The sequence below is a fragment of the Triplophysa dalaica genome, chromosome 25 (genome assembly GCF_015846415.1).
Source record: "Triplophysa dalaica isolate WHDGS20190420 chromosome 25, ASM1584641v1, whole genome shotgun sequence".
In the NCBI taxonomy this organism is placed as follows: domain Eukaryota; kingdom Metazoa; phylum Chordata; class Actinopteri; order Cypriniformes; family Nemacheilidae; genus Triplophysa; species Triplophysa dalaica.
In genome coordinates, this window is record NC_079566.1 from 14,998,856 (window position 1) to 15,012,847 (window position 13,992).

General features: G+C 37.2%; 1 protein-coding gene across 2 annotated transcripts; it reads left to right on the forward strand.

The window, feature by feature from the left end:
• The first annotated feature begins 371 nt into the window (after nucleotides 1-371).
• slc44a4 (solute carrier family 44 member 4) lies at nucleotides 372-12,880 on the forward strand. 2 transcript variants are annotated; one of them, XM_056742050.1, is made up of 23 exons: nucleotides 372-509; nucleotides 4,731-4,779; nucleotides 4,985-5,058; nucleotides 5,424-5,502; nucleotides 5,586-5,685; nucleotides 5,810-5,941; nucleotides 6,016-6,076; nucleotides 6,549-6,672; nucleotides 7,267-7,284; nucleotides 7,598-7,681; nucleotides 8,092-8,204; nucleotides 8,336-8,458; nucleotides 8,542-8,641; nucleotides 8,777-8,869; nucleotides 8,956-9,058; nucleotides 9,135-9,394; nucleotides 10,125-10,219; nucleotides 10,308-10,411; nucleotides 10,490-10,563; nucleotides 10,652-10,722; nucleotides 10,811-10,905; nucleotides 12,008-12,092; nucleotides 12,172-12,880. In XM_056742050.1, the coding sequence occupies exons 1-23, from the start codon at nucleotides 464-466 to the stop codon at nucleotides 12,276-12,278; spliced, it is 2,190 nt and encodes a 729-aa protein (XP_056598028.1). In that variant the 5' UTR covers nucleotides 372-463; the 3' UTR covers nucleotides 12,279-12,880. The 2 variants fall into 2 exon arrangements, with proteins under 2 accessions (XP_056598028.1, XP_056598029.1); XM_056742051.1 differs by lacking the exon at nucleotides 7,267-7,284.
• Nucleotides 12,881-13,992: the final 1,112 nt, after the last annotated feature.

Genomic DNA, 13,992 nt, shown 5'->3' on the forward strand with positions numbered 1-13,992 from the left:
CAAAATTCAGGATTAGAAACACAAGAGGTGTCTGTGTCATTTCAAGGGCTTTGCTAAATATGGAAAATTACAAAAACAAAATGGTCAATTATTTATTAAGTTAAAAACGTGTTAAATGTTTTTATTGAAATGCGCTTTTCAATGTAACACAAAATTATGGTACGCAAACCAAAAGTTATTTTAAAGAGTTTTAGTGCTGTAAAAGGCCAAAATATAGATAACGTAGTTTATTTTTTAAATCTTAATACACAACATGAAGAATTTCACGCTCAACTGTCTGCAGAGGGCGCGCGAGCTCGAGAGAGGCGGGGCGCGCACACAGGTGTGCATGAAGCGCGCGCAGCGGCAGGTGCCCCGTGATGTCATCAGCAGCGCCGCCTAGTTACTCCAGTAAAGATTTACCTCAGAAACTGAGACCCGCTCTCGCGACCCACATCGTTTAATGTTCTAAACACATGAAGAGATGGGCGGAAAGAAAGAAGATGAAGAGCAGAACAGCTCCGAATACGGTAAGAGTGTTTTACTAAAACATTACTGAGATATTCTTGATAATAATGATATTCACCATCCGTGATAATACAGTGACGTTACAGACAGCGCTACATATACATATAAATATACATATACACTACATATACAAGTTTCTGTGGAATTCATTCTCTATTTATGTTGTTATCACTTCATTTTAAAGAAGTTTCGATGTTTTTATGTAAGTATGCAAACCCACAGGTTTACAAACGGGATCTGGAATAGAAGCTGTTTACTTTACCACATTTAGGCGTCTATTTTAAAATATATTTAATGGGAAAACAAATAAGGTTAATGGTTGTGTTAAGGATTGGTTTGGATTTGGGGTTGTGTCACCATTAGTCTGCATGTTGTGTTTTCACAGCTCAGTAAACATTCCTTTTTGTTTGTGGGTCTTTATACACAAACAAAACAACAAATGGATCCTCGGTCAATATTAAATGCTTAAAGGGATTATATCTGTATCTTAAGTCATTTGTAGTTTTATGAAATATCATTTTGGAAAGAAATTGAGTTCTTCTGTGGCATCCCCGCAAACACCATTTGAAGAGTTTGTTTCCAAAATGTCGATATGTTTTACATATATTCAAAAATCATGTTTTTATTGTGAATTCCATTTAATATCAATCAAACTGCAGTTGGTTTGTTTTGATTTAAGCCATAATAACAAAAAATACAGCTAAGTAACACAATTATAAACAATAAAAACATGACATCTTAATATAAACATGATTTTTGAGGAATTTGACAATTCATTTTGAAAGTAAACTTTATGAGTACACTGATGTGAGATTCAGAGGACGTGTTTTTGTGCTCTTGATGATATCAGACTGTTGGGACATTCTTCACATTCTGTCACAAGTGTCTCCTTTTCCTCTTTGTGTTACAAGAAAGACGTTTGTGAAATATTCGAGATGCTTTTTTGTGTCGTTAAATGACTTTAACATATAACGGGTGTATTTAAAGGCGCAGGATTCAGTTCATAGTCAAACATGAGGATATTATTTTGGGTTTGCTTAATCCTTCCTCATTATTTACATGTTTTTCCCGAACTAGTTTGGTGTGTTTTTTTTAAGGTGAGAATTCTTTCTGTACAGTTCCTAGAGTTCTCATAAAGATAAGAAGAGACATTAGATTAGTTATTAAATTAAAGGATAAAAAAAGCTGATTTCACAGATGATTTGTTTTTGTGGAGTGCAATAAAAAACATGAAAAATTCCCGTTACATTGAGGAGTGGTTTGAGACATTGGACTATCAGAAAGACTTGTGGGTGAGGATAAACACCCTGGCAACCACTTAGCAACATACTAAGAACCTTTTCAGATTCAGATGTGACAGCAAATTTTGGATTCATCCAAACTTTCTAATTTTATTTGTTCGTCAGACGTTTATAGATGGGGGATTTGAACAGTTTTTTTAACTTCCTGGTCATAGCACACAGTACGTCAGGATCACTGGAGATAAGTTAATTCTCTGGAGATTTAGTCACTGGGTAACCAGCCTGTTGGTCAACATTTAAACCAGGAAGAACCACATGAAAACACACACACACACGTGTCTTATTTTACATGATGGAGGCGCTGATATCATTTAATCACTTAAATTGTTGGTTGACATGCTCAATTAAAAATAGTTTCCTGATCTGTTCTGACTCACACTTTATCACACACCCGTTTACCTCAACATCCACATCTATTGTTTATTACAATTTACACACAATTGAAGTGGACTAACCCAGATTCTTTACTATTTCTGAAACAAAGGCTGTGTCGGATTAAGTTTAATTTGGCGAACAATTTCATAAAAGTATATGTAAATAAACCTACACACACACACACACACACAGAGAGTGATGTTCAACTAAATTTCACAACTCAGAGTTATTTGCAAGTCAGTTCCCATTTCATCATACAGTCAACTTTTTACTCTATGCACTTTATGGTGTACTTACATCCTGGTTATGTTTTGATGTGGTTTTATGTAGGTTCAAGGCCTTTGTGTGTAGTTTTGGGGTCAGGGTGCGTACGTGTGTGCGTGTGTTACTGTAAACCTCTCTGATGCTTCTTTGTGAACATCATATAAAACCACACATAAAACCTACAGCTCATCTTCGCACCCTTTCCTTTACGAGATGCTGTAAATGTGTTCCAGGTTCCACGCAGCAGTTCCCTGAAGGGAAAAATAAGCAGTTGTGTGTGTGTATAGTGTAATGTGATCTTGAATTGTGGATGAAGAGCTGGAAAAACTGGTTAGGTTTGATGTTGGTGGAGCTTGACTTACTGTGTTGACTGTGTGAGTGCTTTAATAGTAGTTTAATAGTTTAATCGTTTTATTTATAAATATTCGACAGTCAAGTTGTGTTGATTTTATCAACGCAACCACTCAGTTAAATTTGATGATAGCACCTTTATATTGAGGTTTATTTTCCTGGTGTATTAATACACACCTGCGGCTTACATGAATCAGAGATGAAAGGGTTCATATATTCTCACTCATCCGCTACGGTCGACACACTCGCACTTCATACATTTCAGTTAAATACGCAGGTTCCTTTTACACACTTCTTCTCTCTTGTAGATCATTACGAGTATGAATGTTAGATCTGTCAGTTCACACCTTTATCTCAAGTGTTAATGATTCCAACATTTTATGGTGAATTCAGTTTCAGTGCAGTGCAGGCGTTTCCTGTGAATTTAACACTCAATGCTGGCGTTTCTCTACAGAAACAACATTTAAACTCACAGGCTCTATAGATTTTGTGTCAAATTGTCCAAAGTTTGTTACCCATGTTTGGTTTTTGACCATTGACAGTGAATACAATCCTACAGTTTGCACAAAGAGCCGCTCTGAGATTGCCGTATCTCAGGAATTGTGTTAAAAAAAGTTTATAAGAATCAGAATTTAAAAGGAGTATAAAATATCTTTAATCCTTCTTGAGTTACAAGCACGCAAACTTAAGGGGAAAACAACACAAAAGGTGCTTTTTCTCATTTTTTTTATTGTCGTCATTATTGTCGTAGATTGCAAAAGTCACCAGATTCTACTAACACATCTACCAGTTTTTAAAAATGATATGATGACGTGGACATCTGTATAAATTCACTTTTCACCCCCTTTAATATGGCTCCAAATGAGAAACAAATTGGCCTTTGAAAATTTTATTTTTGGACCTCGCATATATTCATTGGCTGTAAAATGTTGTCTTTCTTCACAATTCTAGTTGTTTTTCTTCAGAAAGAGAATGAACGGAATGAAAAACCTCCGGTTGAGTTTACTCGACCTTCACAAGATCACAGGTTCAATCCCAAACACACGTCACATGACCGAATAAATAATCAACCGTCAGATGGGGCATGAAATGAGTTTGTGTGTTTCAGAGCTGTCAATCATTTAAAACTTGATTTTGACATAAGCGGCAAAATAATTTCAGGAGTATTGTGTGTGGTTGCCAGGCTGTTGTGGGTGGTTGTTATGGCTTTGATACATTGTTGTTAACTTGTATGATCATGCGGGTAATGAATCTCATTTTAACAAGAAGATGTGGCCATGCGAGAAGGTCTAATGAAGAGACGCTGGTTTGACAGGTTTGATTCGAGGAACTGTAGACAGAACGAATGAGGCAGAGGCTTTTACAAACTCCATCTTTACATTCAAATGACATTCAAATGATCTCATGCCTCTCTCTCTCTCTCTCTCTCTCTGTATATGTTTATATTTAAGTAAAATACATGAACATGTCATTATTTTAGTGTTTAAACCCCTGTGAGGCCACAAACATGAAACATTGGAGCTGCCCGGCAACAAACCCTCACGACGCACAACTACAATCCCACACCAGAGAGATCTGAGTCTTACACAACAACACAACTCCAGTGTTTGTGTAGTCGACATGACCACTACTGTGTGGATGTCAAAATGTATTATTATTCATGCAGTTATTATGAGATTATTTTAGGCATTACATATTTGTACTTCATATGTCACACCGTACCTATGTGAACTACAGAACAAACTGTAAGAGGATTTAAAGTCATTCAATCAGGTGAAATCGAAATGTTTAAATCTGAAGTTTCATCTGTTTGAAGCAAACAAAATCAACCTTGCAGATATGATTAAAAGAGGGTTCACTTTGGGGTTTATTTTGAAAACTTTTCAATGCACAACACAGAAATAGACTAATCTGATGTGTTTGATATTTCAGGTTCACCAGCTCAATTTGACCCCAATTTCAATGGCCCCATTCACAACCGGTGCGTTTCTATTTTCACACAATTTCATTGATTTCACACAATTCACAAAAAAAATATACACAAGTAATATGTCCGAATAATGTTTTACTTCATAATATACAAATTTTACTTGTGATTCCTATAAGCTTATTCCCAGTAATATATTATTATTATTGTATTCTTTTTATTACAGTAATTTTGTAAAAATATGTGTTATTTTGTGTAGGAGCTGTACAGATATCATCTGCTGTATTCTCTTCATGCTGGTCCTCGCTGGATATATGGTGGTAGGAATTCTGGGTAAGTTTACTGTGTTATTAAATCTCTCTCTCTCTCTCTCTCTCTCTCTCTCTCTCTCTCTCTCTCTCTCTCTCTCTCTCATTCTCTGTTCTTATTTAACAACTTGAACACATACTCTTTGTAAACATTAAACAGGTTCTATGTCATATTACATTGAACAGGTGCATGTCACGTTATAATGTTTACACAGTGCTGTATGGAAATTTCACCTGACCTGTCATCCCTTTAACGCAATTGTTCTGTAAAATAAGTGTTAGCAGGGAATTATGGGTAAATCATTGTGAAACTTCAACACATCTCAGGAAGATTTGTGTTTGTGTTGGTGTTATTGATATTGATATTGAATTGTGTTTCACGTCCTGTAGCCTGGCTGTACGGAGACCCTCGGCATGTGCTGTACCCCCGGAACTCCACCGGATCGTTCTGTGGGATGGGTCTCAACAGGTGACTGATCTACAGAGACATTTATATTCTTCATGTTTCTACATTCGATTGATTCTCATTCTCTGTCTGTCTGTGTGTGTCAGAGATAAGCCCAATGTGATGTACTTCGACATCATCAAATGTGTGACGGGAACTAACATCATGGCTGCCGCTCTGCAGGGTCTCCAGTGTCCCACCACACAGGTGTGTTTACATCTAGAGTTTCAGAAGAGATCTTGATAATGTCTCAAAGTGTGCTCAGATCTTCTATTCTTACAATGTTGAGACCATTTGAACATTAAAACTGTGTGTGTTTGTTGTGTTGTAGATCTGTGTGAAGTCGTGTCCCTCTGATTTCTGGGCTCTATCTCCGGCCGCCTATACGCCGACAGCAAATCCAGCCGAGTTCTTTAGACAAGAGTTCTGCGTGCCCTCATTTCAACTGAAGGACACAAAGCTTGTAAGTTTGGGTCTGTCTGATGAAATATCAAAACCATCTGTACATGTGGGTGAATTTCTCTTGTTTCTCCACAGAAAGCTATGGAAATTATAAACCGAGAATTGTGTCCATATTTCAACATGCCTACATCATCTGGTGAGTGACGGGTGATCAGACTTTGATTGACTCCATCAGCTCTGATCCTCTGGGGTGACACTCGTGACTTAACACTTATAGATCTTAGATTTATTTTTTTATCTCAGTTTTTTGGGGAATTTGATGATTTTACATCATATTTAGGCAACAATTATGGTCTGTTTTTTCCTTTCCGTATACTCGTCCTCTTCCCATTCATTTCCTATAGCAGTCAGAAGCAAAATGTGACTTTTTAAGAATCATTTAGCCTTCTTGAACCACATCCATTTTTCATTTTTGTGTTCACCTAGTCACCAAGATTCTTACCATTCCAATACAATCCATCAGACATAACCCTTATCCTGTTTCCCATTTGTTTCCAATGGCAGTTATTTTTGACGGTGGAACACAAGTGCAACTATTCGATTTTTGTGAATCGTGCGTGTGTTTTTTTGTGTGTTTATGTTATCTCTCTCTCTCTCTCTCTCTCTAGTGTTGGGCAGGTGTTTGCCGAGTTTCACAGGCGATGCTTATAATCCCAGTAACATTCCCTCAAACTTCAGTATTCAAGGGATGAATGCAAACCAGTCGGTGTCCGCCCTCTTGAATGCAACGGGGTAAACAAACACACTGTCGTTCTTTACAGATTCAATTTCACACATTTAGCTATATTTGTTTAGTGACTTTAGTGAGAATATTCCATGTTTCTTCTATTCAATTTCAATCAGTCTACTCATCATCTCTTCATTTCATTTCAATTTATTTTGTGACACAGATAATCACAATTTTTGCACAACAAAAAGTTATTAATGTCACTCCTTCAGAACGACACAGAGGGCTGTTTTTTTTCATATCATAAACTCACATGCACACACACAATCACTCTCACACACACACACACACACACACGTATGTTTTATTATCTCCGTTGGGACAGTCCATAGTTGTAATGAGTTTGATACTGTACAAACTGTATATCACATTCCCTACCCCTAACCCACACCCTAAACCTAACAATCACACAAAACTTTCTGCTCTTTTAGATGGGGAACAAAAAACACATTCACACACACAGACACACACACAGACACACACACAGACACACGCACGCACACACACACACACACACACACACACGAAAACACACACAAAGACACCCACACAACAGTACGTATGTTATATTGATGTGTGTGTGTCTCTTCTGTTGACAGTGCTGGAGGTGTATCACAGTGAGTCAGAAAGTGTCTGTGTGTAAGAGTAGAAATCTGTCTATCTGTCTGCTGGTGTAAGATCAACTGTCTCTCTCTCTCTCTCTCTCTCTCTCATTGTATAAGTGTCTCTCAGCAGGTTGCAGTAGTTTGTTAGCAGGGGTCTGTGTGTTTTTGTTGGTATTATTTAAAACATGTTTGCTTGTTTGTAGAGCTTGAACAGGTGGAAATCATCTGCACTCGCTGCGGGAGAGGCGCTCGTGTGTCTCATGCGTCTGTGGTGTTTGGTTTTTATTCTTCTTATATACTCACATCTCTTCTATTGTGATCACAGAGATCTGGTGAACGGTTTCAATGCCAAAGATGTGGGCTTGCGGATCTTTGAGGACTTTGCCAAATCGTGGCAGTGGATCGTAGCGTGAGTTGTGTTCTTTAATTCTTTCAGGTCGCCCTCTAGTGGTGATTGATGCACATGTCCGAAAAAAACAAGCAGTACAAAATTAGTCATGTCTGCCAATGACAGGTGGATGTAGAATAAATACTGTATGACGAAATAAACAAGGCTTCCTCTCACAAAAACCTCCTGATCGTGTCAGAACATTTTTGGTGTCTTGACATCAGAAGTGTTTTGTCACAACTTCGGAATTAAGACCAGTAACATTTCATTTGGCCAGTTTTTACTTTCATCTTGACCTCAGAAAATGTTCATTTTGAACCCTGTATGAGACTTTTATGTTTTCAAGTGTTGGTTAATATCTGACATTCTGGATTTATAAAAACAAGTCTTAAATTGTTTAGTTTGTGTCAAATGTGTTATGTTTTTTTCAGGGGTCTGGTCATTGCGATGGTGGTGAGCGTTTTCTTCCTCTTGTTGTTACGCTTCACAGCGCCCATCCTGGTGTGGGTTCTCATCGTTGGGGTTTTGGCAGTTGGTGCTTTCGGTGAGTTTTTCCAAAGCATCATAAATGTGACCTGTCAATCACACTCTGAGTCTGAGATATTCTTGATAATCTTTGATGTGAACTGGATTCAACTTATCTCTTTAACTTTCTGTTCTCTCTCTCCCTGTCAGGTATCTGGTACTGTTATAATGAATACATGTCTCTGGCTGCCTCCAGTCTGACCTTCAATAATGTGGGCTTCAGCACTAATGTTGATGTCTACCTGCAGGTGCGAGACACCTGGTTGGCCTTCTGTGAGTGACATCACTTCATCGCTTCATTCTTGTCATTTTGCCTCTTTGAAGTGTATAAAGTCTTTTACTTCCTCTCTCTGTAGTGATTATTCTGTGTATCGTGGAGGCCATTCTGCTGTTGGCGTTGATCTTTTTGAGAACACGTATTTTCATAGCCATCGCACTCATTCAGGAGACCAGCAAGTAATAACACACACGTGAACACACATAAACCACGTGTAAATGTGAACACACACTAACATGCTTTTACTCTTCATTGAATCACACACATCATGAACATAGAATAATAGCAATGTGTGTGCGTTTGTGTTTTCTCAGAGCTTTAGGTCACATGATGTCGACACTTTTCTATCCCATCATCACATTTGTGCTGCTCTTGGTGTGTGTTTCATACTGGGGCATCACGGCACTGTATCCTTCTGCTGTATTTTAAGTCCAGTGTGTTATGTTCATTTGTGTGTGTGTATGAGGTGTTTTCTTTAACTCAGTGTGTGTAGATATCTGGCGACGTCCGGCGGGCCGGTGTATAAGGTGGTCGCACTGAACGCCTCACAGGGAGATTGTAGCACCATACGTGCCAATGAGACCTGCGACCCGGAGGTGAAAAACACACACATGTGATCATGAGTGACAGCTCATTAAAGCATCACAATAATGTACGTTTCTTTCTCTCCAGATGTTTAACAGCACCCAGTACCCGGCGTGCCCGTCTGCGCGCTGTATCTTCATCAACTATAACACGGAGGGGCTCTTTCAGAGGAATCTCTTTAACCTGCAGCTCTATAACGTGGTGGCTTTCCTCTGGTGTGTGAATTTTGTCATCGCTTTGGGTCACTGTTCGCTGGCCGGAGCTTTCGGCTCGTATTACTGGGCCTTCAGCAAACCTGCAGATATCCCAACATTCCCTCTGGTGCAGTCTTTCATGAGAGCGCTGCGGTAAGAACGGCCAACACAACCTGACAGCAGTTCAGCTGTGCTTATTGATACATGACACGATGCATGCTTTTTGAACAGGATCAAATATTTAGGAAAGTTGATCCTGATTGATAAGTTAGGTATAATCAATCCAAATGTTATCACAGAATAAACAACATCAGAGGAGAGCCAAATAAGTAAATCAGACAGGAAATATTCAGTTTTTGATTTAGCTTATTTGCAACACATGCAAATTTTTTGTGAGGGAAAAACATCTTTCCGCTTTAAGCCAAGTCACAGGCATCAAACAAGACGGACTCACAAACTGGTTTAATCATTTGTCAATATCATCTCATGTTATTCATTTATATGCAAGTAAATTATTTGTAAGGTCGGGACCTTGATGACTCTGGGGATAACATACCTTGGAATTTTACGATCGACCAATCAGAATCTAGTATTCCGAAGTGCCTTGAGATAAAATATTATATAAGTTTCACTCAAATATGTCACTTTGCATGGTTTAAATACAAACACTATTTGATATCATATTAGAGTCAGCGTAAGAACAGATCATAATAAATTTATGAAGGGAAAAAAAAAGATACAAACTAAACCATTTAGTATAATCTTGATATTTTGTTAAGAAAAAACACACGGACACAATGCATCCCGTATGAAGGCATCTTGATTGTTTAAGGCTTTTTTGTGGTTCATTGTTGGAGTTGGAAATCTGTCATCTTCTCATCAGATATCACGTGGGTTCGCTGGCATTTGGCGCTTTGATTCTCACGCTGGTGCAAATCGTCAGAATCATTCTGGAGTATATGGACCACAAGTTGAAGTGTAAGAGATCAGAAGAGCAGACAAAAAACATCACGACACAAATGAACCTGTTCAGTAATAATAACCGTGTGTGTGTGTGTGTGTGTAGCCACTCAGAACCCGTGTGCACGCTTCATCATGTGTTGTCTGAAATGCTGTTTCTGGTGTCTGGAGAAATTCATCAAGTTCATCAACAGAAACGCTTACATCATGGTACACAAACCTTCTGTCCGTCTGGATGAAACACAATGAGAGCATCTGCTCAATGAATTCCTCTTTTCTGCTTTCTAGATCGCCATATACGGGAAAAACTTCTGTGTTTCAGCCAAAAACGCTTTCAGTCTGCTCATGAGGAATATTGTGAGGTGAGATCCAGAAATCCTTTCTGTACACACATCTCCACCCTAAAGAACCCTGTTTCTCTTTTCTCACGTGTGTTTCTGGTATCTTCAGGGTGGTGGTGTTGGATAAAGTGACGGATCTTCTCCTGTTTTTTGGGAAACTGCTGGTCGTCGGGGGAGTTGGTGAGATTGTTGTGACATCACACATGTTGTTTAGTGATGTGTATGCGTGTGGGAGGTCTCGGTGAGATCTCTTATCGTGTCTCCTCAGGTGTGCTGGCCTTCTTCTTCTTCTCCGGCAGGATTCAGTCTCCAGGAACAGTGTTTGAAACGGCGGCTCTCAACTACTACTGGATGCCCATCATAGTGAGACACCTTCATATTCACGACAAACATTCATTCTGATGGTTTCAGTGTGCTGGTTTTAATTGTGTCATTAATAAAGGTCTATATATCATAGAGTTATAAATAGAATTTTACAGAATGTTCAGCATCAACAGTTTATTCATAGTAATACACTTCAGTTAATGTAATATTTGCGTTATGATTTTAATGGGTCTTATCTTTCCTAAACGTATACTACAAACTGATTACAGACTGCAGGATTGTAAAGTGATAGTTCTCCTCTAAAATCACTATTCTGTACTCACCTTCGAGTTGTTCCAAAGTTGTATAGATGTCTTTGTTCTGATGAACACAGAAAAAGATATTTGGAAGAATGCTTATCACCAAACAGATTTGTTCCCCATTGACTCGCAGAGTAGGAAAAATACAATGTTAGTCAAAGGTGCTCCAGAACTGTTTGCTGTCCAACATTATATGTCCTACATATTTTTTTCCTACTATATGGAAATCAATGCGGGGCAAAATCTGTTAGAAGCATTCTTCCAAATATCTTTCTCTGTGTTCATCAGAACAAATAAATGTATAGATTTGGAAAAACTGGAAGGTGAGTAAGTGATCACAGAATTTTAATTTCATCACTTTTAAACTGCAAAAATAATCCACATTTTGGATTACCAACAACATTTGTTATTATTTTTACAACACTTCAACACATTTCACTCCTATTATTGGAGTATAACTTATTTAAATAATGCATATATTATTCAAACAAGATGTGTACTATATAAATTAATGTATGCTTCTTTTTATATACATTTATAAATAATCAGTATTGATACACAGTTGTCGTGAGATTAAGGTAATGATTTATTTTTTAAACGGTAAAAAATACATCAAATAAAATTGTAAAACCATTAAAATGCAAAAAAAAAAACTACAAAATACTTTCTGACTTGATTCATTTTTAATTTGTCATTAATTTTGACCTTTGTGAGATTCCCATATATTGTGAATTTTGTCTACTTTTTAATGATTGATGTGTTATTTATGAATTTACATTTCATGTAAAAAAAGACATTATATTCCGTGTGAAGATCATTTATTGTCATGTGTGTTCTGACAGACGGTGATATTCGGGGCGTATCTCATTGCTCATGGATTTTTCAGTGTGTATAACATGGGTGTGGACACACTGTTCCTGTGTTTCTGTAAGTAGCACAAACACACACAATCGTGTCTGATCTGTTTGTTTGTCACCGACTGTTTGATGTGTTTGTGTTTGTGCAGTGGAGGATCTGGAGAGGAACGATGGGAGTCCAGAGAAACCTTACTACATGTCCAAGAATATGATGAAAATATTAAACAAGAAGAACAAACAACCCAAGACAGGCTGATGATGATGAAGGTCTGAGCCCTTCATACCTTCAAGCACGGTCACTTTTAAACCCAATCCCTGAAGATCCACGTAAATACTTGATTGTAGTTCCTGTTTTTAACGTCTGAGTCAAATTTACAGCACAACAGACACAAACTAATGCCTTAATCCACAAAGATGAAGAATCACGTTTTGCTTTATTTGAGATGCTGTTTAAGAAATGCTTTTAATGCATTTGGGTGTGAGCCAAAACCATTTATTTATAGGTAACATTATTACATTTTTTATTTTAATAAAGATAAAAGTGCATTGCACGTTTACTGATTGTGATGTTTTGTGCAGAATAACATATCATGTTCTTCCAAAACGTTTCATAGACACTTTTTCAGTTTGAAGGACAATAATAAACCATTGATCTTTTCTATAGGTCTGCAAGTCCTTATATGTTTGAAGATCCAAAGAAAGATATTTTTGGAATGTTTGTTGTTTTTATAGTTGCAGACAGTAGCATTTCAGATGTAAACGTTGTTTTGTATATTTGTTACTGTGTGATTTAGTGTAAAATGAGCAGAGATTATTTATTCAGAAACATTCAAGTTCAATAAAACTGTTGAACATGAACTCTGTTGCTCGTGTGGTGATGTTGTGACAGGTCAGAATAAGTACGAACAAATACTACAAACACAACAGACTTACATTTAGTCAACAAATAAATTCAGCCCTGTTCCTATTAATATTAACGCAATGAATTTACAACACCTCAACAGCTGATGCAAGATTTGACAAATGATTTCTGACACTTGGTTTACTAACTGACAGAAGTATGTTGTACTCAATCTTTTCATGCAGATATACTTTACGAATAAGTGTGATGACATATTCTAAATATACTTGACTTGTAGTTGCGTTTACATTTCCGCGCAAGAACTTTTCACATAGCTTTACATGATGTCTTATAAACATGTTTAAGTTAATATACTAACAAATCAGCTTTTAATATAAAAGAATTGTTAATGGAGAGGTTTTATTTTCTTGCTCAAAACCAATAGTTTTTTTTAAGGAACCAAATTTGTGCCCCAGATATGGGAACGGGATTAAACAAAAAATGGATAGTCCTGTTCAGGCCGGACTACATCTTCAACCTTTCTTTCTTTCAAAATTGATCATCTTCAACGTTTTCCAAATAGCACAAAGTGTATTTAACATTTGACCACAGCAGTATTCCACTGGTAAAAGTATGGACTTCTCATTTGAATTGAAGAGTTTAACGTTGAAGGCTTTTCGTTCTTAAGCATACTTGTAAGAATGTAAGAGAAAATTACTGTTTTACATTTTATGAAATTCCATCTGAACAGCTCAGAAAAACAACTTTAGATTAAAAAAACGTTATAACTTGAGATCACATGACCCCTGTGCTGCTTCCTAAAGCACAATATTTCCTCTCAGAGGACACAGAAACTTTTAAATGAAATTAACATTCAAACATTTCCTCTATTTAAAATGTTGTTAGTTCTGTCTGAATGTGATTTGTCTCGTGTCCCCGTCACGTCAATATATTGACAATAAAATAAAAATATTGACATTGTTTTCATCAGAATAATATAATGATCTTTTTTCATCACCTTGTTAAGTTTCCCTTAACTTGCATGTTTTGTTTTTCAGTTTTATGGCACACATGAAACCCGTGTCTATAACTGTGACCACAACCATGTGATTCAAAACAACAAATCACA